The sequence below is a fragment of the Lontra canadensis genome, unplaced genomic scaffold (genome assembly GCF_010015895.1).
Source record: "Lontra canadensis isolate GAN:19392208 unplaced genomic scaffold, GSC_riverotter_1.0 scaffold172, whole genome shotgun sequence".
NCBI classification, from domain to species: Eukaryota; Metazoa; Chordata; class Mammalia; order Carnivora; family Mustelidae; genus Lontra; species Lontra canadensis.
In genome coordinates, this window is record NW_022631166.1 from 1,070,307 (window position 1) to 1,097,174 (window position 26,868).

The window sequence follows — 26,868 nt, forward strand, 5'->3', positions numbered from 1 at the left end:
AGAGTATGAAAAAAAAAAAAAGAGGAAAAAAGTAACTTCACTGTTGAGAAAGACAAATACAACCTCAATCCAGGTGATCAATGTCAGTATCAAAAGTGATAAGGCAAACTGAAACTCTCTATCCTTGATATGATATTAAGGAGAATATTTTACATCTGTGGTCTTCCTCCCAAAAAAACACATAACCCCTGTCTAACTATTGAATACATATCAGATAAATTGCAACTGAGGGACATTCTGTGAAATATCTGAACAGTACTATTCAAACTGTCAAGGTCATAAGAAATAAGGAAAGTCTGAAAAACTCCAATAGCCAAAAGGAACTTAAGGAGACCTAACAACTAAATGTAATACATTATCCCAAATGGGATCCTAGAATAGCAAAAAGACATTAAGGAAAATCTGAGGAACTCTGAATAAGTATGGACTTCCGTTAATAATAATGTACCGCTATTGGTTCATTAATTGTAACAAATGATCCATAATCATGTAAGATGTTGATAATAGGGAAATGGGTGCAAGGCATACAGGAACCTACTGTACTATCTTTGCAATAATTCTGTAAATCTAAACCTGTTCTAAAATTTGTAAGTTTATTTAAAGGCAAGGAGCACTCAGTGTGGTACATAAACAGTGAATTTTGGAACACTGAAAAAAATTAAATTAAATTAAATTAATTTAAAAAAATAAAGGTAAATGGAGGGGTCTTTTATTAAAACACATTTTATAGGGACAAAAAACTAGAAACAAAATACATGCAAATAAATAGGAAAATTATTGTCTAAATTGTGGTATCATCGACTATAAAGCAACACAGAATATTATATACTTAAAAGAATGAGTTAACTCTCTATCAGTTAACTTTGAAAAATTTCTACTGTGTATTTTTACTAAGAAAAGAAAATGTAGAGAAACGTGTAACTCTTCTTTTATTTTATAAAATAATGAGGAAAAAAAAGAATAGAGAGAAGGTATTCAAGGATACATGCTGGATTACAAATTGCTCAGAGTAGGAGAATGGGGTTAGAGGAGAGAAAAGAGGAGAGGAGTAGCAAGTCTGGAGATATAAGCAGGGCAGGGAAAATAAGCAATAATTAATTTGATAATTCATTATCAGTATAGAACATCTATATAGTGAACTGATGTCTTGCAAATAAAATTTTAAATCTGTGAAAATGAAAAAAAATGAATCATAAGGAGAAGAAGAGATCTATTTTAGACTGAGGATTTAATGAGGGTGGGAGTAGAGAGGAGGTAAGTAGGAAAAGAGTAACTGCACCCTAAAGAACATAATGTCAGTCACTGAAGCTGAATTACCATCCTTTTATCAATTTGCCAGGAGATACCCAACTAGGTGAAAATACTGATTATCACTAAGGATGTGATGAGAATTTAGGCCAATATCGTGGAGTTTTTGCGCACCACAAACAGAAACTAAACTCACCACTTGCTTCCCCAACACTTCCCACTCAAAACATACAAATACAAAAGTGATGCCTAGAGCATCAAGAAGATTATTTATACACCACCTTGTTCTCCTGGCCTTTTGAACAATGAGGCCTCACCAGGGGTTTCAAAGTGCTTTTGATGAAAAGGTGACATAGCTTTGGCATCAAAGTCCACACAAGACAAAAATAGGAAGGGTCTGCATTTCCAAGAATTTAAAATCAAATAATAGAGTGTAGGTCCCTGGTGAGCAAGATCAGAGACTCCCAAAATGGCAGAATTGAAAAGTGGTTTAAAGGTCATCTCAGCTATCTACTTCAATACATAATGCAGTCTCTATCTGAGATTCTGGATCCTAGATCGTAGCACCAGGGCAGAAGGGGAAGGAAGGACATATTATGGAATCCCTAAGTATAAAACTGATTGCTTTTCACAGTAAATTTCTTTCAAGAATGAATTGTATCTGTGATATCTTCCCTGTAAAGCACCTAGGAACTGAGGATGACCATGCGTTTACAGGGTTGCATGCTGAATATTTAGATACAGTAGACTCAAGCTCACACTGCAAATTATGTGAAAAATTTTAATGGTAGTTCGTTTGCTAAGAGATCTCCCAGTAGCATCTGAAGCTATTTCTATCAACAAAAAGAGACCTTGGCCTAAGTGATACTTTAGGCCATTTTCATGGGCAGATATTAAGACCATTGAGCCAACTGGCTTTATGAAAAAAAATCATTAATATAAGACCCTAAGATAGGGATGGAGTTGAGGAAGAAATGAATTATAAACTTTTCTAAATTATGTGAGCATACATAGTAAATGAAAGTCCCATTTTATAAAACTTTGTTAAGAATTTGCTGTCCAGTTCCAATAAATAATTAGAACTGAACTTACTGAAGCTCTACACGCACTGCAACCTTTCAAGAATATATTCACTGTATAACAGGAGCAACACTTCCACATACTCCAGGCCCAATCGAAAGACTACCTGCTATGGTATTCAGCAATATTTTCATCCGGCATTCACTTTAATTTGGCACTCACCTTAAAACACAAGTGTAGAATCCACTGTCTTGTGCCTCAGCTGAGTGAAACCATATTGAATCTTCTTCTTTGCTCATCCTCACCTCCGAAAAGATGATGGGCTCTTCCAAATCACCTTTGTTTTTGTACCACATAAGCCTGAGCCCAGTGCTCTGGGCCATGCTATAGTTGGTACGAATATAACTGTAGAAAAGGGCGCATTTCACTCGTACTGGTTCTCCTGCCAAAGCCATGTATGTCTTGAGATCCACTGACCAGTCAATGCAACCATCCACTGAAAGAAAACCAGATTGGGATGAAATGCAGTGAGCATTGTTAATGATAAGAGCAGCAATCATTGCCAACATGTACTGAGGACCTACTGTGAGCCAGGATTCACAGAATTTGCATGGCAAGTACATTACATAGATTACCTCTATCTCTTTTAATCTTCCCAGTGACTCTTTGAGATGGACCAGCATTCTCTTTAGACCTCTCAGGCAGGATCCTTATTCTAGCTGTGTGCCTCCAGGGAATTTCCAGTTCTCTACAATAACCTTCTGCGTGGAATTGACAGGATCCTCCAAGGAGCTCCAGCACTGGTGCTTATGTGCTTGTCCCGGGGCCCTACCACTAGGTTCCAATTCCAGCAGAGCAGCCTGGCAAAAGTATTACTCCTGCCAATCATACGACATTTGCTTCACAGGAGTGTGTGAGATTGGACTGTGAGGATGACACTGACATGTAGATTTTAGATGACTCAGATTATTTCGACAGGAACCCCACAAAAGAAATACTTCCAGGGGACCCTTGTATAGTCTAGGAGCAGCCCTGAGATTCAGGTATGATTCTTTTTTTATTATTAATTTATTCGACACAGAAAGAGAGAGATCACAAGTAGGCAGAGAGGCAGGCAGAGAGGGGAAAGAAGGCTCCCCGCCGAGCAGCGAGCCCTATGTGGGGCTCGATCCCAGGACCCTGAGATCAGGACCTGAGCTGAAGGCAGAGGCTTAACCCACTGAGCCACCCAGGTGCCCCTCACTTATGATTCTTATACTATAGACAAGAAAACTGAGACTCAGAGAAGTTCAGAGACTTTGCCCAGGGTCACACTGCTAATAAGTGGTAGAAAACCACTCTCTGAATCTACAGACTGTGTTCTTAACCCCTACCCTATACTGCCCCTGCCTATAATTGTGACAGGGACAACTGTGTTATTTGTCTTTGAGAAAAGTTGGAAGCAGTAGGCACCTAAAGTAGGCACCTAAAGATTATTTGCCATTATCTACATGTCAGTTTTCCATGGTATAACCTATTAATAGCAGATATTTAATCACAGTTCGATTTCTTTCTATACCCCAAGGACTCCCTTGCCATTCAACTGTGTTTACTCATGAGAATATATTATATTAACATCAGCTTTAATCAAATAATATTAGGTGGGTAAATCTACCATTTAAAAAAACATATACAGTAAATTCCCTCTTTTCCAGAATGGTTGGAAATGAGACACTGGCTAATTTAATACGCTAATCAGCACAATTAGCAAAGATTGTCTACCTCCAATTACTTAATTTCAAAGAATTTCATCAAATTATGCAGCAACCCTTTATATTACTTGATTACTCTTTATAAAATAATCCTTTCATAAGCTGTATAAACACTGCCATTTTAAAATTATATGTTTCACTTATAATTTTGTAAACTCATCTGCTTCCTTTTTTAGATGTTGAGAACTCTGTACCCCAGTGTGTTTATCTTTTAACCTCAGTTCATAGGAAGCTCAGGGCTAAATGTAATACCCAAGTGCAATAACTACCTTTTCTTTTGGTAAATATTTATTTTAGAGACAGAGAGAGCGTATGTGCAGGTAGGGGGAGGGGCAGACAAAGAGGAAGGGAGAGGAAGAGACTCTTAAGCAGATTGCATGATGAGTGCAGAGCCAGACTCCAGGCTGATCTCATGACCCTGAGATCACGACCTCAGCCAGAACCAAGAGTGGGACGTTTAATTGACTGACACCCAGGCAACGCCAAATGCCATAACTATCTTACCTCAAGATTTTGCTTTCTCTATACAAGGGTCCTTGACCTGGGGTACAAGAATACCCAGGGTGAGGGTGACTGTGTAGACTTCAAGGTTGTTATGACTATTTGCATAGTTATACTTTTTTGGGGAGATGTTCCACAGCTCTTTAACAGATCTTCAAAGGGGTCTATAGCCCAAGAAAGTTTTTGAACTCCGTGGTTTCTGATCTCTCTTTCTGACTTCATTTTTTATTGCCCTGCTACATATGGGCTTTTAAATAAGCCGCCTCAAGTCCTCTTTTGTATGTGAAATATTGATTGGAAATAAATTAATAATCAAATAAATAACTCATTTTAAATTTATAGTGAAGGGTATTTGAACTCTCTCTGAGGATTCATAAGGCACCAGATTCACCACTATGGATTTTGATGACCAATGTGCACTGCTGAAACCAAGAAGGAACGATTGGATTAGACCAAACCTGTACTTATGACTAGTTATCTCTTGGGGGGCTTTTGCAGTCACTCCCTGGAATCAGTCATTTATCTGTCGTGTGTTACTCTCCTAACTGTCAGTAATAGAGGGGGGAGATCTGCTTTAGTTAAACTTTCTGGGTCATAGTAAAATTAGGGCAATCCATCTCTGGATCAAATGGAATTTTAATATTTCTTATTTTATCATCTTTAAATGAATTTTGTATTATTCCCTTTTATGGATAGTCTGTGACACTGTTCCCATACATCAACAACAAAAACCTGGGGATAATTTAAAAAGACTCCTTAATAGTCCGTTTTTTCCCCAAACCCTAAAATGCACAGCAAGTGTTTCTGAATTAGCAAATTTGGCTTAGCAATGTAGCTTCAACCTCTATAATTACCTACTTAATAGGAAAAAAAAAAGTTTTGGGAATGTTTTTTCCACTTGTTTCCTAAATCCCTTTAGTTGCCTCCTTCAAACAATCTGTTGTATAATCTCGCTTTTACAATGTTAATGGGCTGGTTTGGCCCATTAGTGACAGGACATGGTTGGTATTGAAGATAATAAAATATCTGCTCCTGAGACACAACGATCATACTCAATGACAGCTGAAGACATTTAATTGCCTTTACAATTAGCTTTATTATACAGACCTTGAGAATATACCAAGAATTCATTTTCTTTTAAGTACTATTTGAGCAAAATATATTTGATTTAATAGATTCATGGTTCCTTTTCCTCTGCTCTCTTGTTTAGCTAGCAGAGTGGAAGTATTTAGTTACAAGGTAGTCACCAGGCAGAAAATAGATCTGCAGTAATGGAGAAAACAATTTCCAAATGGTATCCTCTTTATTCTTTTCCTTTAGTATTCACAAGGTTACAATATAAGGTATTTCAAGAAACCTGAGGGAATCTTCCCCAAAAGTAAACAAAGGATATGATACCAAGGGTCTGTGAAAGCCCATCTGCCACCAAATATTTTCCCACACCGAACTTCCATCAGTAGAAATCCATTCCCATGAGTTGAGGCATTGTAGTATTGAACCACTACTATATTACAACATGATGATATGACTTGTTTCTCTTGGGTTTCTATTCCTAGGTAAACAAACCAAGAGTGGGGCAAGAGGGGATATACCATGATATAGTAAATTCATTTCTTTTAGATTTGAGAGTAGTGAAGAAACTAAGAAGGATATACTGCTGTAAGAGACCTGGAAAGTCAGGTAGCTAGGCAGCATGAAGGGACTGAAATAGTGAGGTTAAGAGAGAAGCACTGAAAGGTATGAGAGAGCCACAAAAAGGAAGAGGAGAAAGGTCACATACAATTCAATTAGCCAAGATCATTGTAGGAATCAAAGGTGGTACCACCAGAAGTCACCAGTGCAAGTCACATTTCTATCATGAAAAGGAGTTGGCAATAATATGCCACACTTTCAGGGCCCCTCACATGCTGACACTCTATAAATAATTGGCAAATAGAGATCTGTGGTGCAACTGACAAAAGTACAGACTATGGCCAGGTTGGTGACATAGTGTAATTGAATAACCTACAGAGGAAGCCAGCCTGCGAAGCTTGATCTCATCAGCACAGGCCTGTAATCCAGAGTGATCCAGCCCCATTCTGTTTACAACTCCAGTCACATCTGTTTAATTTGGCCCCCAAAGAGCTCCTAAGAAAAGTGGTTTCTGGACAGACCAGCTTCTCCCGCAGGTGATTTGAGAACGGGATTTCACTGACCAGCCATAAGTGTAAATAGAGGCACTACAAGAAGAAAACCACTTTTCCCCCCAAAACAGTGAAATTCTATTGGATTGAAGCTTGCTACAGCACAATCTCATCAAATTGTAAGTGAATGCTGCCTGTTCTCTGCTTCACAAAAACTCAATATGGTTATAAATATACCTGTCATTCCATTAGAAAATACCTCCTATTTCTAAATTATCCATTCTGTGTTCACTCCTAAGTCTTATGAATGGCAATTCAAGTATTAAAAAAACTGTATTTTTTTAGATTCTCATCTCTACTCCCTTGATTTACATTTCTGTAAAGCTCACGAAGTTATTACTGTCAGTTTAGCCTTGTTGGCAGAAATGCTTTAATATCTGAGCTATCCAAAATAATTATAACGGAGCAAAAAAGCCCCTTCTTTAAAACCCAGGTCTCTGGGCACCTGGGTGGCTTAGTGGGTTAAGCTTCTGGCTCTTGGCTTCTGCTCAGGTCATGATCTCAATATCCTGGAATGGAACCCCATGTCCGCCTCCCAGCTCAGTGAGGAGTCTGCTTCTCTGCCTCTCTGCCCCACGATCGTGCATGTATGTGTGCTCTCTCTCTCTCTCTCAAATAAAAATAAATCTTTAAAAAATCTCCGTTTTAATTATTTTCATTCCAATCTGCCAAACAGGTATGTTCTTAGGGAGTCTGACATGAAGATTCAAATAGAAACAACAACAACAACAACAAAAGAACTGTATGAGCACATAAGGGGACATACCAGTATCCATGCAATTTATTTTGCCAAGAGGAGATTCCTAGGGGTAAACTAAAATACAATCCCATGGGACGTGCCCTGGGTGACAAAAGAAAATCTATTTAGCCTCTTTATAGATAAGCCTTTGCTTTCTCCTCAAAACAACCAGGAGAGGAAAACCTGCTACACCTACCTGCTGTGAAAACAAAGCTCTGAGAAAAGTTCATAAATCCATAAAAAGAGGATAAGAGTTTATCATCAATAATAATTATAATATTATTTTAGAAAAAAATATTGTGTACAGTAAAATTACACTTTAGTGCCTGTATACATTACAATTTTTATTGGGGGGTAGGATATATAGCTGTGTTTAGAATTGCCAATTCAGGATTTCTACCCCAAATTAGGACCCTGTTTAGGTAAAATGGCTAATTAGCACAGCGGAAAATAAGCAAGCTCCAGATATCTTGATGATATTCATTACAACTTAAGTTCTCTGCCTCAGATATACATCTAGTATTAGTTTACTATGTGTTTGTGATTAATAAATTCATTTGTTAACGAGCTGTTTTCTTTTAACTATGTCAACTATATCCCTTTCATTTTTACAGCCAGCTCTATTTGTGATCAACAGGACAATTGTTAGGGGCAATTCATCAAATCACCACTAGAGGGGGAGCTGTCCAAGTTTTTTGCGTAGCACTCAGATTCCCCACCTATCCTCTAAAACTAAAAATATTGCTATCTGCCAACCACTGGTTGCTGGGGAGGGATCACAGCACAACTAGGGAATGCACCACTGTGTGTGACAGAAGGAGCCAAAAGTTGAGCATGCGGCTGAGTTCTTGCTCAAACTGGGTAATCAGGTTACACACACAGCAGGTGGATGACCCAAAACAGAAAGGTGTAACAGCAGCTACTGGCATTCATTGAGACTTTCTTTGGTACAGAATAGTTGGGTGCCATGATAGATGCTTTGCATATTTTTTTCTCATTTTATTATCCTGTTAACTCTGGTAGGTAGGGACTCTTAGTCCCATTTTACTGAGGGGGAAAAAAAAAACCCTCAGAGTTTAAATAACTTGCTTAAGGTTACCCAAGTTGTGGTAGTAGAGTGTGGATCCCAGCACAGGTGAAGAACTTACGTTCTTCATCGTTGTGTGTTCTATACATTGCCTCCTATACTCCTCATCCTAGCTCATGAGCTATTAAAATACTAAGGTTTGCTTGATGCTATCCAAATTGTCGTATGTATTCCAAAGAACATTCATCTGTCCAGTAGAGCAGACCTTTCCAGCTGAATGATAATCTATCCCCAAATAATAACCATTGTGGCAATAATAGCTATCAAATAATGTTTGCCTATTATTTATCTATGAATTACACACAGTACTTACAGAGTAATGAATTCTAAATAATTTGTGTACTTGATTTAACTTCTGAAGAGCAGATCTAAGACTTGGATCAATTTTATCTGACCCATATTGACATATTTAAAATTAAATATCTAGGAATGATCACCCAATTCCTAAAATCATAACCTAGGAATAGAATTGTGTGTTTATATTAACATTTGTACTTATGTATTATAATTATTGAACACAATGTTATTCTTACTCTTAATATTTTAATATGGGAGTTAAATGATTTCTGTTTCTTTCTCAGTTCTCCCCCAAACACAGAACTAATGACAAGTTTCTTTGCATTTATACCCATCATGGTGAACACTATCTGCCTCAGTTAGGCAACCCCAGACATAAGAAGTCAAACCCTCTGAGAAGTTAATGGCCTGTGCCCTTACTGCTGGACCCATGGCTCCTTACTTCCAGCCTGGAAATATGGACAGAGCTGTTTTGTTATTTTTTAAATAAAATTCTGTCAGTAGAAAAAAAATATTTTAAAAATTTCATCTGTGCATCAGTATCCATCAATAGAGAAAATATCTGCCACCCCAGCTCTATAAATACAATGAGTGATTATCGCTTCGGGTTTTAAAAAGTATTTCTACGCTTTTTATGAATTGGATTATATGCTTTCCTTTCAAGTTTACCCCCTACCATTTGTCAATGGGAAAGTTCTGCCTAAATGAAGTCTTTCATCTCATTTCAACCTAGTTATTACGCTTAATAATGGGCTGGCAACCATCTTCATTTCCCTTTCATTACAGGATCTGTGCTATGCTTTGTCAAGATCATTCCTTAGATCTTTTCCAGACAAATGAGCCTCAAGTATGTTCTGGAGGTGAAGCCACATGAAACATTACAACCAGCTCCTCAACTCCTGATTACCTGAGGCCTGATGAGAGCTTCTTTGGGAATTAGTCACTAGTCAGGAGCCCTTCTCAGATGCACTGATGTTAATTTGAAGGCTGCAGCAGCAAACAAGCCTGTGGGAGACAGTATATCTGCACTGTCCGCCAACCCCACTAGCAGGCTTTCTGCTGTCCCCTCAAATCCAGGATGCTTGGCAGTGAATTTATCTTCCACGCCAAATCTGCCCTGCCTCCTATGTCTGCAGTCATCCAAATCAAAATCGTTCAAAGTCATCCCTGAATCTTGCCTTTTCCTTCCCACTGACCTCCCCCTGCTCCTCCCCAAAAGACATTAAAGTTTGTCATTTCTGAAAAGTTACTTAAATTCTTCCCCTCCTCTCCATCCTCACAGATGTGAAAGTCCAGGTCCTTCTCCTATCTTGTTTGGACTATTGTAATTCCCTTCTAAATGATTTTCTGACTTTCACATTCCAATCTGTTCTTTAAACTGTATTAAGTGATCTTTCTGAAATATATCCATGTCATTTCACTGCTCAAAACCTACAATGGCTCCCAGGATGCACATCCCTAAGCCTAGCTCCCCTGGCTCACTCTAGACTGCCTGTTGTTTCTACCCCTCCCCACAGTTCTGCACATATCCTGCACTTCAGTCAGTACTCACCTTCCCTGCCATTCACTTTCCTCTGCCTTTGCCTTTCAGGTTTCTTCCTCTAGAATACCCTTTGTCTCTGTGCTAGCTACTGAGATCCTACTAATCCTCCAAGATCCAGCTTCATCAAACACCACTTGTATAAAACTATTCATTGCCCCATGTGAATTCTTTCCCCTGTAGTGCTCTCACTACATGCTTGTCTACACATCTCCCCAGTTAGACGGGAGTCTCATTTGCTTTGTATTTCTGGGAAAAGGTCTGAAGAATTGTACATAGTAGGCACTCATTAATCTTTATGGCATGAAATCATGTGGGTTTTTCTTTCCCCAAACAAATTTACTAATAATCGAAAGTTGTGTGAATTTATCAAAGACCTTAAGATTCCTCCTGCTGGGGACACCTGGGTGGCTCTGTCGGTTAAGCATCTGTCTTCTGCTCAGGTCATGATCCCAGGGTCCTGGGATTGAGTCCCATATCAGGCTTCCTACTCAGTGAAGAGTCTGCTTCTCCCTCTCCCTCTGCCCCTTCCCCCAGCTTGTGTGTGCACTCTCTCTCTCTCTCTCTCTCTCTTTCTCTCACTCTGTTCTTGCCCTCTCTAAAATAAATAAAATCCTTTTTTTATTATGTTAGTCACCATACAGTATATCATTAGTTTTTGAGTAAAATCTTAGAAAAAAAAAAAAAAAAAGCGATTCCTCCTGGTGCTTCCCACCACAGAAAACAGTGATGTATCCAAACTCTGATAGGAATGTCAAGAGATAGACCCCAATGTACAAAATGTGTTCACAAGAACAAATGCCTGCCACCTTTCCATTAGCCTGTATCACTAGAAACAGAATAACTAAATAAACTATGCCACATTCCTGCTCCAGAACCCATAATCCCCTGGCAAGTCAGCTAAAATCACCAACTCTACCACCCAAGCTCTTCCAAATTAGGCCCTACCTATCAAAATGCCTTACTCTTGACAGGCTGACCTTCTTCCTCCCAGTCCTACCCTAGCCCTCCTTGTCAGGAAACAGTTATGCTGTGGTTCCTTACCCACAGAGCTCTTCCCTGTCTACACCCTCACGCCATTTCTTCCACCTTCCACACCTCCCCAATCAAATTTTAGTCATGCCCTGAGCTTAGCTTACCTAGGTATCAAGGAGGAAGTGGCATCCCAGTTTTCCTGCAATATTGATTGACACATAAGCCAAAGTCAGAGACCCCTCATGGTTTTTTTTTTCCATTTTCATATCATTGCTCCTTGAGTATCTCCTGGACCAGACACTTAGTAGGTCTTACTGAATGTAGTTTTATATATTCTCATTCCATGACACTTGCACAATTAAGTGCAAATAGAATAAGCTGCTTTGGTTAATTAATTTTCACATTAGCTGGAGGTTAACCTTTAGATTGTTGAAAGTCTTCTCTAAAACGTCCAAATCCACTTTTCTACTTTAGTAAGTAAAGAATCATGATGAAACTAAAATCTTTCTGGATTGACTGAGGATTTGTCAGGCCCTCCGTGTCATTACCCTAGACCCCAATGCCAAGACAGTGTAAGAAAAGGCCATAACAGCATGAAAAGAGTAGAGTTAGCTAGAGATCAGAAACCCTGGGCTCTCATTCCACCTCTGCCTCTTTAAAAAGATACATGACATCTGAGAAAGTCAGTTAGACAAGCTTAACCCAGCACCAATAAAACAGATTATATGATGGTTGATGAAGACTTTGGTCAAGAAGACAATCTGCATATGTGCTAAATTGGAAAATCTCCCCTGGCAACCTTCTTTTTCTTTTTTTTTTTCTTAATTTCAAAATTACAGAGAACCAAAAAAAAAATATTACAAATCTTATGATTTTACCATCCAAATTTAATGTTAACTTTTTTTCCAATTTGCTTTCAGTAGCTTTGTCTTATTAAAGAATTAAAGCATTGCAGATATAGCTAATGTCCCCTTTAACCACCATTCACAGTCCCATCCTTACCTCAAACCCCTGTCTGGATATAAACACTATTCCCTCCAACATTTAGATTCTTGCACACATTAATAGGTACCCTGAAGAAAAATTACTGTGGTGACTAAAAGTTTGCTTTACAATGGGGAGTATAGGTGGGAATAAAAGCCAGTGAACTGAGGGCTCTTGTGATGTGGGTTCCAGTCAGCTAAGGTCTCATAGACTATGCATAGAGGTGTGCACATACCCTGTAGAAGCACACACTGCCCCTCTCACACATGGAGCCTTAGTGCAGGCAACCCTCAGAGTCTACAAGCATTTTCCGCCCAAAGTTAGTTGTCTCCATGCCATGCACTGCCACACAAATTTCAGGATGAGACCTCTGATACTGTCAAAGTTGTCGAAGATAGATGCTCTGTCATGGAGAGAGCTCTGTCATGGGCAGAGACACAATTGCTGCTCATCAAATAGCGAGGTCCTAAAAGTTTCAAGCAGAGCCCACATCTTCAATTCTACGCTTGGCTGCCCCTACTGCAAATCAAATTCTGTGTCAACTAGGATACCCAGACTCCAAAGTTAAGTTCCGATTAGGACTTACTCATCTTCTTTAGCTAACTTATTTCCTCCTCCATTTGCAAGCTTAGCACATCATTGGGCTACCACAAACCCCTCCTCATGCTGAGCTAACTAAATAATGGAAACCCTCTGCTGCCTCCTACTGTCAGGGGCTATAAGGATTAAATACATCAGTGCACTTCAAGTGCTTACTTCAAGTGCTTAGAACAGTGCCTGGCACACAGACAATACTCAGCAAGTATTTTCTATTACTACTTTGACTACTGCTAGTATTCCTATTAACTATATATCTAGTTTACTAATTCTTCTACCATACTTCCCAAGTGTTTACATATAACAGTGCACATTATTTCAACAAAAAGTATCTTTTTTTAGTTAGGTCATTGATTTTTTTTTCAAATTTGGAGCAGAGATAAGTCATATTACTGATAAATTTCATTTCAGGACTGTGAAGGGTCATTATGAAATATTTTGACATGATATATATTTTCATATTAATTATATGTGATAGAATAATAGGTGCATACATATATAGGTGTAAAGCTACAATATTATTAAAGATTGCATATATTTATATTTTATAAATGACATATTTTAAAAATGACATATTTATGTACAGACTGCATATAATACTTGAAGTTTATAAATTTACACATATTTACATAACATATTTTCCTTATATTTATGTAATCATAATGTAACTTATAGAATAAAATTAATTGTTATAACTAAATGTATATTGATGGTAATTGTTTGAATCATATGAAATTGCTGTTTTTACAAACCAAAATTTAAATATTGAAAACTGAATGATTCATCCTAATATATACTTTATATAAAATATCACATATTTAAACAAACATTTATCAGACAAAGTTGTAACTATCCTAAAAAGGAAGAGTAGAGTTGAGACTTCCATGTTAGCTGGTAAATATTTTTATTATTTGTCAACACAAATTGGTCTGTGCTAGGGCCCTTCTGATAATTTATAAAACCAGCAGAGCTGCTGCTTCTAGCTTCCAGGCCTTTGCAATGGCTGTGCCCTATGCCTAGTACACCGTTCCCTCAGATATACACTTAGTTCCCTGGCTACCAACATCCTCCACTTACCGGTTCAAATAAATTGGGGGTGGGGCAATTACTGGTTCCTGGACTGGACAAAGGGATGAGTTGTTTGATAACCTCCGCCCATTCACAGCATCTCCAGAACCATCTCCCAGACCTGAACACTTCCCTTCCTTACCCCATACCCAAAGCGCATCTGATTCCCATCCGCTCACAACGTGTGCAGGGTCCGCACCGTGAATGCCAGCCTCATTCAGATCGGTGTCGAGGAAGGGCGATAAAGGAAGGGGGAAGGAGTTTCTCCCCTCCGCTCCCCCAGCAGCAGCTCCGCCCGGTCTCCTCCCCATCCCGACTCCTCTTCAGGACTGGGGGCAACCGCAGCCCTGGCGCACCTGAGCGCGGTTCGGCTCACATGGCCTCGAGGAAGAAATGTCCACAACACAGGCGCAGTGAAGCGCCTCTCCTCAGCGACTGCTAGAAGGTAGCGTGTTCTGGGGAGAGCGTGGAGAGAAGTGCAGTGCGCTCTGGGGCCGCAGGCCAGCCAGGAAGCCAGGGACTGGGCTGGAGAGGGGGTAGGAAGGAGGGGGATGCGGCGCGGCTTAAGTACCTGTAGCACCAAAAAGCCCAAGACGTTGCTCAAGGGGGCGCCATCCACTGCAGAACTGGCCCCAGCCCTCCCTGTCAGGGAAATGGCCCGACTCAGAGCACTTCCTGGGTATAGTCTGCATCTGCGTAGTGTTAGCGCCATAATCACAGTTTCACTACCCCGGATGCTGGCCTCGCCTTCTCCTCTCTCGGAACTGGGTATGGTAATAGGGCATTCCGTAATACTACTTTGTGCAGTTAGGTTAACTTTAAAGAACTAAATACATATCACTGTGCCTGGGTATTGACTGTCTCCGTGATAAAAGGGGCATAATTAATATTGTCTGTATTTAAATTAATATTACAATGTTATAATATTAGTTACACTGGAAGCACCTCCAGGAAGACCCGTGCTATGCTTTACCATTTATTCACTGGGGATAATGACTGTCCATCCATTATTATTTGTGCTTACATTATTATTACTATATTATTTATTCACCTTTATAGTATCCATTATTATAATTAAGGTCATAATTAAGTTATTACGTCATTAATCATTATCATAATGAATACCACAATTGTATTAACTATTATGTATACCATAATTGTATTACTTATTATAAATGTTAAAGTAAGTATAGCACAGTTTAATAATTTACTAATAAAAATAATTAATACTAAATTTTAAAAAATTAATACTAAAATAATTCTATACTACTAAGAAACCCTGATGTTAACCTTTTCATCTCAGCAGAATCAGGATAACTGAGGTAAAGCATTAATGCAGTTAATTGCATTATTATATATTTTTTTAAAAACTACTATAACTACCATTCCTGGTAATGCTGGTATAACAATCTTCCCCTCTTGGAAATGGCATAATGATATTGCATGATTAATGTTCTTATTGTTATTGCTAATGTTATTTTAGCATCTACCTTAATAATGGATATCAATACAAGAATAATGATATCTGATACCGCCTCTGAAATGGAGATGAATTTGGAATATTGATAATTTACATTACATTGATATTATAATCTAATTATTACCACTCCTGAGAATCTTGGCATGCATCTGTAAAATGGACATAATTATGAGACATCACTGATACTGTTATTTGCATTTATGTTAGTACTATAGTTGTAATTAGTGCTACTAGGAATAACGGTTTCTTGTATACTAGGGAGAAATTCACACCTCACAATGTTTTTATCAGATTTAAATGAGTCAAAACTTGGCACACCATACTAATGATGATAATATTAATAATAGGAAAGTTTCTTAACTCCTTACTGTGTATCAGGTACTGCTTAAGTGTTTTACATGCATTGACTCAATCTCCACAACAACCATGTGAGCAGATAGGTATTAAAGATATCCCCAATTTACATTTGAGCAAACTGAGATTCAGAGAGGTTAAATGTCTTGCCTGATGTTCCACAACCAGTTTGATTCCAGGTTCCATTTTCTTAACCACTGCTTGGGTATTCATGGGAATAATTATCACATATAACTAATATTTTTATCCAAGTTACTACCTTATTATTATGGTACATCAGAAAAGAATGAGGGTTTCCTTCTTTTTCATCATAAAATAGCCATAGGCACCAGGCACAGGCAGTGGCTGGTATTAGAAGTGCTGATGTTTGGGATCTAGGCAGGGATGGGGTGACCAGAGTAGGAGCAGGGGAGAGAAAGCTATCTCTCCTGATGTTGTCAGGAGACACATTTGAAGTAACTCAGATCGAAAGCATCTGGTAGAGTGTTGGTGCACAATAAATGCTTCTGAAAGGTTGGTTAATCTTTCATTAGCTTCTTAGTTAGCTTCCTAGTAGCCCAGACAAAAAGAAAAAGCAAATTTTAGAAAGGAAAATTGCAAAGAAAGGTACTATTCTTGGTGCTGAGGTAATGAGTGCTTTTTCTCTCACCACCTGTGACACCACCCTCTCCACCTTCCCTGAATTCCCTGGTCAAAGAAAGATACCTTATGTCAACAGCCTGTTGTTCACAGCTGTTTACACAGGTAGTATTTGGCATCACACAGTGGTGCAAGGCTTCCAGCCTGCATGTGTCCAATACACACTTGGATAAGATCCATCTCAATGATAACGTCCTGGAAGACTAGAGGGAATGGAGTGAAGAAGGTAAAGGGATGAAAGATGATGTCTGGGTGAGGGAGGCATTGAGAGAAGGAACAAAGGAGATTTGTTAATGGGATACAGGTTTGTCAGCCCCTCATAACAAGGAATGGGAGGCAAGGGTTCCTTCTAGGAGTGGTGGGAGGTTGAAGGTAAGACTTAAAGGTAGCATCAGGTGAAAGTCTGTTTAAAATGCTGTTAGAACCCCAAGTACACCAACCCCAACACCAGTCCGCACATGAGTAGAAGGCTGGATGAAAGATCCCTAGAGGGTAAAACAGAGAGGGGATGGTTTACCTGAGCATGCCTACACAGGCCAGGCCACAGTTCCTTATTAATAATTACCTATTTACCGATGAGTTTGGGCATTTTGCAAAACCTTTGAGAATAATACAGCCCAGACTGCCACAGTTAGAGCCATTGGAACAAGGATCCCCAGACTCCATCAAACTATGGAGCCCACCAATCCATGGAAGCCTGACACTTCTTCTACCCTCCTGCAAGACAAAGTTAAATGCCACACACCCCATTTTCCTGCTGCTCTTTGCTTTGCTCCTGGCTCTGTCCCAAACCACTCCTGAGCAAGCCTGCAGTTGTGTACCCACCATACCTCTAAGTAATTCAGTGTGACTCAGACATGGGTGGGCCTGGACAGCAATATGTCCCTGCCATATAGGTCTCACCATGCAATTCCAGAGGGGTAAGTAATGCCTCCATTTAAGGAGGCTGGGATGGGGGAGGTATCTTTCCACATTCTTTTTAGGAGACTTAGGGATAGGGGAATCTTAAGTCCCAGAATTCTAAGAGTCCTCCTGACACATTTCTCCCTCCTTCCATGCTCACCTCCAGTCATGGTAGCTCAGTTTCTGGGACCCATCAACTTCACTAGATCATAAATTGTTAAGAGATAATAATTGCCCAGGTATGCCTGTCATCTTCTCCCTACATCCATCTCCTGAACTGAAATAAGTTCCTAGACCTTGCTTTGCCTGAAAGCATGGGGTAGCTCTCTGGGGCCTGACATTCCTGGTGAAATAGTAAGTCCCCCCACCACCTAAACACTCTTGTAGCAGACAGAAATCCTACAGTGAGATGGGGTGCCTGGGTGGCTAGTCGGTTAAGTGTCTGCCTTCGGCTCAAGTCACGATCCCAGGGTCCTCTGATCAAGCTCCACATCAAGCCCTGCATCAGACTCCCTGCTCACAGGGAGCCTGCTTCTCCCTCTGCCTTTCCCCACTGGTATTCTCTGCCCCACCCCCTTATTCTCTCTCTCTCTCAAGTAATATTTTTAAAAACCTTTAAAAAAAAAGAAATCCTACAATGACCCACCAAAGATGCCCTGTCCTCATCCTTAGATCTTGTGAATATGATGAAATACCACTTCTGTGATAATGTTGTTATATGGCACAGTTGACCATAAAATAGGGAAATTATTCAATAGGGTCTAACCCAAGTACATGAGTACTGGAAAGCAGAGAGCTTTCTCTAGCTGCAGAAGAAAGGGAAGTCAGAGAAAGTTGAAGTGTGAGAAACACACAATGTAGGACTGCTGGCTTATAAAGATGGAGTGGGGCCCTTAAAAAGGAAAGCAAGAACCTGAAGACACAGAGATTGGCTCCTGGCCAACAGCCAGCAAGGCAGTGGGCATTTCAACCCTCCAGCCAACAAAAGCTGGATCTTTCCAACACCCTGAATGAGCACAGAAGGATTCTTCCTTTGGAGCTTCCAAGAGGCGAGCAAGGCTGACACTTGACTTTGGCCTTCTGAGACCTTAAGCAAAAAACTCAGGTGAACCCAATCAGACTTCTGACCTACCAAACGGTGAGCTAATAAATGGGTATTGTTTAAAGTTGCTGAATTTTTGACAACTTAATATAACTAATAGAAAACTAGTATAATATCTTAATCTCCACCCCTTTCCTTTTCATTTCACAGAATATCAGGACCCTAAGGAAGCCTTGCACATTAGTTCCTCTCCTTGTTCATTCAGGAGGATGACTGGTTTCATCTGTAAGGTAATGTACCCAATCTCTTGCCCTTCCTGCCTTTGTCCTGCTCAAACTCTTTGACCTCAGGCCTTTTCCACATGCATTTTGTCCACCGAGTTGCCCCCAACTGTCGTCCCAGGACTGCCAAAGACAGCTGATTCTTTCTTTGTCCCAGGTCATCCTGGTGCTGGTGCTGATGGTTGGCAGACCATAAGGTGTCCTTGTCAATGGGGTGCATTGTGCTGACCCTCTCCAGTGTCTTTGAGGGTTGGGACTGTGCCATTCTCCAAAATGCCATCTGACCTACTTCTGTTCAAGCTTAGCTGAGATAGGTTCTCCTGGAAAAGGTGTGACAGTTCTATGAATGTACCCTCCCCAGGTGTTTCTGCAGCCTCAGGGACTGCTCCCTTTGACTTCCAGCCTTCCTGAGTCCATCTGCCTCTTTTCTAGTGCCTTTTCTTTTCCTCGTCTCTTCCTAGGATAGAGGAGAAGGACAGGAAGTGTGAAGGGAAGTACAGTGCCCCTTCTACCTCCTGGTACTGCCCTGACTCTTTTGCCCGACCTCCTGCTCCAAAGCAAGTGACACATGGTGCCTGTGGGAAGATGTTCCCATGAACCACCCCATCACCTAAACAATGCCACATGCTTCAGCTGCCTACCCATGAGGTCTGGGAAATGTGACAAGATTTTAATAGATCCCAGCTGTCAGCTTCACACCTGACTACCGACTCCCCATGACTTGCTCCTTTTCTATAGACGATCATCTTCGCTAAGATCCTCAACCTTCCCAAGACCATCAATTCCTGGGTGTTCTGAAGTACTGTTGAGATTCTGTTTACTAATCAGGTTGCCTAATCACAGATGTGTTCACTTTCGACAGTACCTTAAGAGGTACATTTGAAATATACGCACTTTTTTTTTTCGATTTTTATTTATTTATTTATTTATTTATTTGACAGAGAGATCACAAGTAGGCAGAGAGGCAAGCAGAGAGTGAGAGAGGGAAGCAGGCTCCCTGCTGAGCAAAGAGCCCAATGAGGGGCTCGATCCCAAGACCCTGAGATCATGACCTAGGCTGAAGGCAGAGGCTTAACCCACTGAACCACCCAGGCGCCCCTGAAATATGCACACTTTTCTATACATGTTATTGCTACAGCTGAGATTTTTATTTTACCCTACTTACAAGCTAATAATTTATCCTGTCTCATGGATGCTGATAGAAGAATAAGACCTCTGGATTGGAAACAAGGGATAGTATTATTTTCAGGACAGCAAGCAGCATGAACACTTTTTGCATAGATTTTCCTTTTCTCTCCAATCTGACAGGAACAACACAGAGAAGTCCAGGTTTGACCAAACACTGAGCTTAGGAAAAGGTACCAATTTGTAGCAAGCACTAAACAAGGCCAGTCCTTGTCCTGAGAGAGACATTACCTCATCCCTCAAAGGCTGCATGCTGCAAACACAACCCTGAGAAATGGCCTAAGTAAAGAACAGATAGGGCCTTGCATTCTTGGCATAACCAGTAAGGTACATAGGAGTACAGATTCTCCCCCCAAACAGTTATTCTCAATAAAATTTACCAAAAATATCCCGTCTGACAACACCTCCCACCAATGACAAATCTTCCTCCTCCTGCTCTCAACTCCTCCTCCTTCCTTCTCGCTTTCATCCACTTACCCACACTTTTGGTGCTATTACTTTTCCAAACTGCACTGTTTTCACCTCATCCAGAGCATGAAATCTAAACTAGAGAAGGAGCTGTATCCAGAGAGATCTGGAACGTTGTCACATCGTCAATCCTCTAGAAAAATTTCCTGAAGCATGACTCACCTGCAGTGGTGGTGGCCTTAGAGAGGTCTTCCCTGTTCCCCATAGTGTCAACCTCCACCCTTTGTAGTCTGTATGTTCAAGGGAGACATAAGCAGGTGAGTTGGGGTAGAGATCAGAGGGAATGTGGTCAACAGGGTATGGTCTGTTCACATTCATACATCCGTACACACAGAGGTTTTGACTATTTTAGTTAGCACTGAACACAGGAGGCATTCAGCCTAAACAGGAACAAATGGGGTATCAGGATCAATGTCGGCTATGTTCCCTAACATATAATGGAGGCTAGATCACCTTCCATCACCTTCTTTGACAGACCTCTCAAAACCTAAGGCAGTGAAAAAAGACTACCCTTCACAATACAAACCTGGCTTTATCCTCTGTGTTGCAGGGTTATAGGGGCTGAGGACAAAAGGAGGATGGAGGAGCAAGATAGCCTGTGGGAGCCCTAGCATGAGCCTCACCTTCTTCCTTTCACATTCCTGTTCCTTCTCTCCCTGTATACAACCACTTGTAGTGACATGTGTCTGCTGCATTCATCTTCACAGATCTCATACTGCATATCAGATGTGGGTGATTCCAGAGGGCCTCCGCATAGGAAACCTTTCCCACCATGGACCCCAGAGGTTCCTGTCACAGCTGTAGGGAGAGTCTGGGGATACCTGCTGTGAGTATGGTCTGTCTCTAGAGACACCACATCTCCCATGGTCAGATGGGGCCATTCTCTCTGAACTCTGAGGTCAAGAGGGTGAATTCCCAGGAGATTTAAACATTCTCTCAGTAGAGGTGGAACCTGAGAGAAAGTCTTAGACCCCTCTGAAACCTGAGCTTTCTTCTTTTAAATCCTCCTGTCTATTCAAATTTTTTATTTAAATTCATGTTAGTTAACATATAGTGTATTATTCATTTCAGGGTTAGAATTTAGTGATTTATCAGTTGATATATACCCAGTGCTCATTACATCAAGTGCCCATCACCTATTTACCCCATCCTCCCCACCTGCCTCCCCTCCAGCAACCCTCAGTTTGTTTCCTAGGGTTCAGTGTCTTTTATGGTTTGCCTCCCTATTTTTATCTTATTTTATTTTTCCTTCCCTTCCCTGGGTTTATCCATTTTCTTAAATTCCATATATGAATGAAATCATATGGCATTTGTCTTTCTCTGACTGACTTACTTCACTTAGCATGATACCATCTAGTTCCACCCATGTCCTTGCAAATGACAAGATTTTATCCTTTTGAATGGCTAACTAATATTCGATTGTATATCTACACACACACACATATACACACACTCTCTCTCTTCTTTATCCATTCATCTCTCAGTGGACATCTGGGCTCTTTCCATATTTTAGTTATTGTAGACATTGCTGCTATAAACATTGGGGTGCATGTGCTGCTTCAAACCACTATTTTTGTATCCTTTGGATAAATACCTAGTAGAGCAATTGCCAGGTCATAGGCTAGTTCTGTTTTAAACTTTTTGAGGAACCTCCATACTGTTTTCCAGAGTGACTGCACCAGTTTGCATTCCCACCAACAGTGTAAGAGGGATCCTCTTTCTCCACATCCTTACCAACATCCGTTGTTTCCTGACTTGTTTATTTTAGCCATTCTGAAAGGTGTGAGGTGGTATCTCATGGTTTTGATTTGGATTTCCCTGATGCTGTGTGATGTTGAACATTTTTTCATGTGTTTGTTAGCCATTTGTATGCCTTCTTTGGGGAAATGTCTCTTCATGTCTTCTGCCTATTGCTCTACTGGACTTCTTGATTTTTGGGTGTTGAGCTTGATAAGCTCTTTATAGATTTTGGATACCAGCCCTTTATCAGATATGCCATTTGCAAATATCTTCTCCCATTCTACAGGTTGCCTTTAGTTTTGCGGATTGTTCCCTTTGTTGTGCAACAGTTATTTATCCTGATGAAGTCCCAATAGTTCATTAAATCCTACTGTCTCTTTTATCTCAGTCCTGCTGGCTCAATAATCCCCCCCAGAATATGAGCTTAACATCACCCCTGCAGTTCCTTACTAAACAGGGGATGCAGGCCCAGGCCACAGGCACATGCTTAATGTGTGACCTCTGGCCAGTGTCTGAACTTCTCCAAACCCCATTCCAAAAAAACAAACAAACAAAAATAAAAAATCAAAGGACCTGGCCTTCATCCAAACCCTCACAAATGCCAGGTCTTCTCAGACCTATTCTTTGGCACTATTCTTTGCCTAATTCCAACAAATTCTCAAACAGAATGAGATACTAGAAAAGTCTAGAAAAAAAATCCTTATAGGCGGTATAGTGTGGGATTAAAGATTTGGGTCTTGGAACTAAATCCTTTTACCAGTCCTGAAACTCCCTTCCTATGTTTCCTTGGCAGAGTCATTTCAACGTCTCTGTGCTTTGGTTTCCATATCAGCAAAACAGAGGTAATATCTGGGGCTACTGCATACGGTTATTGTGGGAATTTGATGATAAATATATGTCAGGCATTTAGAACACAAGTATCTAACACCTAATAAGCACTAAGTATTAGTTATTGTTTATAATAGAGGTAGTAAATACAATTTTATGTATGACTCTAGCCGTGATAATTCTTATCTGTAATATAATTTATGGTATTGAAAATAATGTTTAATATTAGGAATGATGACTTATATTACTAGAAATAATGTTTAATAATTGTAGTATTAATTCAGCTCACACTGGCAACCATAATTTAACTCATTATCCTGATAATCTCCCCTTAAAATGTTATAAATACTTTAATATATTATTTCTAATTTTTTGTTATTATCATATTTGCATACCGCTTTGCAGATGACAAATACAAAAGATTCCAAAAAAACTCCCCATTTGTTATATATTTCTTTGGTGGGGGTCATTATTAGCAAGATGCATGGAAACTTTCTGTAACAGGGCAGAAGCTATAGGTGGCTACATATTTTTTTGTCCTTTATGACACTGACTTCAATATTATGAGATAGCTGGGAGAGGGGACCTGACATGGACACCTCATTAATGTCTGCTGACTTTCAAAGCTAGAAAATATAAAGCCAATTTTTCTTCCTGACTATGCCCAAGGACCAGCTCAATTGATAGGAGGAATAAGCAGACCCCCTCCCCTCACAATTGCCATCCACCAGGTCTTGTTCAGTTTGAGAGGCACTGAAAGTCTTCCCAACCAAAGGGGTTTACCTGGGTTTACCTCCTTTGTGTCATCTTTTAGAGACTCTGGGAATCATGCAGTTTTCTTGAATTAGAAGGTCTTGTTCCCTTGGATGAGTGCAAACCTCCTAGCAGAGATATTATTATATGTGAGCATATATTCCCTTTTCTGATCAACCCATTACTCCCTGAAGGGAGGGATCTCTTATTACGTCCTTGCCACATGTCAGATATCATGCCAGGTTATTATGGTGGTTAATTTTATGTGTCAACTTGACAAGGCCATGGAGTACCCAGACATTTGGTCAAACATATTTTAATATGGTCAAACATTTATTCTGTGTAGGTCTCCAAAAGTATTTCTGAATGAGATTACCAATTGAATCAGTATACTGAACAAAAAACAATTTGTCTTCTTTCATGTGGGTGGAATTCATCTCATCGGTTGAAGGCCCAAATAAAACAAGACTTTCCCCTGAGTGAAAGAGAATTTCCTCCTGTCTGACTACTTTGAGCCGGGACATTGTTTTTTGTTTCATTTTGTTTTGTTTCATGCCTTGTACTCAAACTGAAACATCAGCTCCTCCTGGGTCAAGCCTGCCAGCAACTGGACTGAAACTTATACCATCAGTTCTCTCCAGCTTGCTAACTGCTGATCTTAGGACTTGTCAGGCTCTGTAATTGCATGAGCCAATTCCTTGTAATAAATCTCTTTATGCGCGCACACACACACACACACACACACACACACACACACACATATATATACATATACATATAGGGACAGACTGGAGATTAATTTAGTTAATTAGCACTGCCTAAACTTTTTCATGTCATTGTACACATAGAATATAATAAAATATATTTGCTTATTGGGCTAAAAATGACAACATTTCTAGTAGCTCGAAGTAACTAGTCACCCCAGGCCTTACTGGCCACTCAAGAGCTGAGGATTTAATGTGTTGGTACATTTGTAGCCTATCTGTGGCACACTGGCTGGGAAACTTGGAGTTAGATAACTTGGCCACAGTCACATGTTTGTTAGGGAAGCAGAAGAGGAAAACTGTTCATTTAGAAATTAGAATTAGACATACCAAAGTTTGAATGCAAGATCTGCTATTGATTGTGGCTGTATGATTCTGGGTAATTAGGATAACCTGTCTGTGGCTCAGTTTCCCCATCTATAATATAGGGATTGTAATAGTACCTTTCTCCTGGGTCATGAAAAAGTGAAATGTAAACTATATAAAGGACTCAACATAGATGTGGGTACCTAGTAAACACTCTATGCATTCTAATACCACTACTGATAACAATAACAATAAAGTGGCAAACAGTGTCTTGACTCCAAAGTACATGTTCTTTCACTGCTTTTCCTGAAGACATGCTTCCCCAGCTTTACAGTTTTGTTATGAAGTTACCCTACTTCTACTTCAGGCAAGGCTCTTCTGGAAGCTGCTATGATGGTGTTTGTATGTGGTTCAAGAGGATGGGCTGGAGTGGTGCCATTCTCTAGCAGTTCTATCTGCAACCCTTCCAACGCAGTTTTCAAAGAATTGTGTTTGCCATCTCCTGTTAAACTGACTGGACAGTAGACTGAACCAACCAAATCAACTAGGTAGTTTTTTGTCGCCATTCACAACAACCCAATAGAGTGGTGTTGCAGTTGGAGCAAGTTAATGAGAAGCAGGTCTAAAAAAAGAAAAATAACTCTGACCAAATAAAAGTAATGCTTATCTTCTGAAAATTTTGTTTCTGCCTATATAGCTCACTCACAAAGCTGGGAAATCATTCTTTAGAAAGAGGTCCTTTGTGGTGGTCCAGCAAAATTGGTCATAAATTGGTAAATACTGGTCATAAAATCATAAATACTCCCACCTCTTCAATATAGAGTGCTGGGCCAGTGCTTCCCACCACCTCGTTATCTCTGAATATCAGAGTTTGAACAACTGTCTCACTGCTCCAGTCACTGATCTGGGACGCCTTGATTGTATGTTCAGACAAGAGGTGGGAGAAGTAGCATTAAGCCCAGCTTGCCTAGTTATCTGGTTGAAGAAAGGCAAGATCAAATCCAACAGAGTAGTAATGATGACAAACAGAAATGTATAGAAATAAGATAATTCACAATAAAGCTTATAACATTTGATGGCATTTAAAAAATGGTCTTGCTCTGAGTTTGGACTAAGTCTTAACTGTAGAAGAGTTGCCAATCAAATAGAAGATTCCTCCTCACTCCCCATTAAAAGTGTCATCAAGAAGGCTCTTCTTGGCTAACTGCACAGTCTCAAATCTAGGTCAGCCTGTCTCCATTTCTGTGAAGCAGAGATGTTCTTACTGTGTTGTCAGTCATCCCAGTTCATGCACTTTCTGATTAATCTGGAATCTGGCAAATTCTCAAAATCATCTCTCTAAGTGTCTAGAATGAGCAGAATGGAGCACAGCTAGCTTTATGATTAAGAAGACTTCCCACTTAGTTTTTCCCTTTGTGATTTGTTAGGACTTCACTTTTGGAATGGGGATAGTATCATTCTTTGATTATTTTCTCAAGGCTTAGAAATGATAAAGACAAAAATTCCTGGTATTTACAAACAGAGGTAGGTCTGCATAATTTCCCCCAATAGCATAATAGATACTGTGTATACAAAAAGAAGGTGCCAGCTGAAAGCCATTAGCCCCTGCCTCTTCCAGGTATATGAAACTAAATGGAAATTGGTGGGTTTAGAGGTTAATTCTTTCTGGTGAGGGGAGGCATTTCAGTTCTCCATTTCTTATTTCTTTATTTCACTTATTTCTATTATTTACTTATTCATTCACAAGCATTTATTGAGCAGTTGTGTTTCAGGCAACAGAGTAAGCCCTAGGACTACAGTGTCAAGTCATGCAAGGTCCTTGCTCTCAGGAAGCTTATGGCCTAGCGGGATTATTTAATAAACCAGCATAGTGATAATGATATTAATAAGCAACACAAAGTATTTACCATGTACCAGACACAATTCTAAGCATTCCATATGTATTAGTTCATTTAATCCTCACCAGAACCCCTTGAGGTAGGTTCTATTATTATTATTATTTTCCCAATTAATAGACAAGGATACTGAGGGCTAAGTAACCTGCCCAAAGCCACATTGCTGGTAAGTATAAGAGCCAACATTCAAATCCAGGGAGACTGATCCTAAGGCGAGGCTTTTAACCATTAAGCATCCTG

General features: G+C 39.9%; 1 protein-coding gene across 4 annotated transcripts in view; it reads right to left on the minus strand.

Annotated features, from left to right (window-relative positions):
* Positions 1–26,868, minus strand: part of IL1RAPL2 (interleukin 1 receptor accessory protein like 2) — a 1,238,422-nt gene that overhangs the window by 605,605 nt on the left and 605,949 nt on the right. The window contains exons 1-2 of one of the 4 annotated variants that reach the window (XM_032846192.1): positions 14,562–14,609; positions 2,491–2,764 (exon numbers count right to left, since the gene is read on the minus strand). The exons of 1 other annotated variant lie outside the window; for it this stretch is intronic. In XM_032846192.1, coding sequence (XP_032702083.1) covers positions 2,491–2,723 — 233 coding nt within the window. In that variant the 5' untranslated portion in view covers positions 2,724–2,764; positions 14,562–14,609. Of the gene's footprint in view, positions 1–2,490; positions 2,765–13,999; positions 14,042–14,561; positions 14,610–26,868 lie in introns of those variants that run through there. 2 more of the 4 variants (XM_032846193.1, XM_032846191.1) reach the window with 2 other exon arrangements.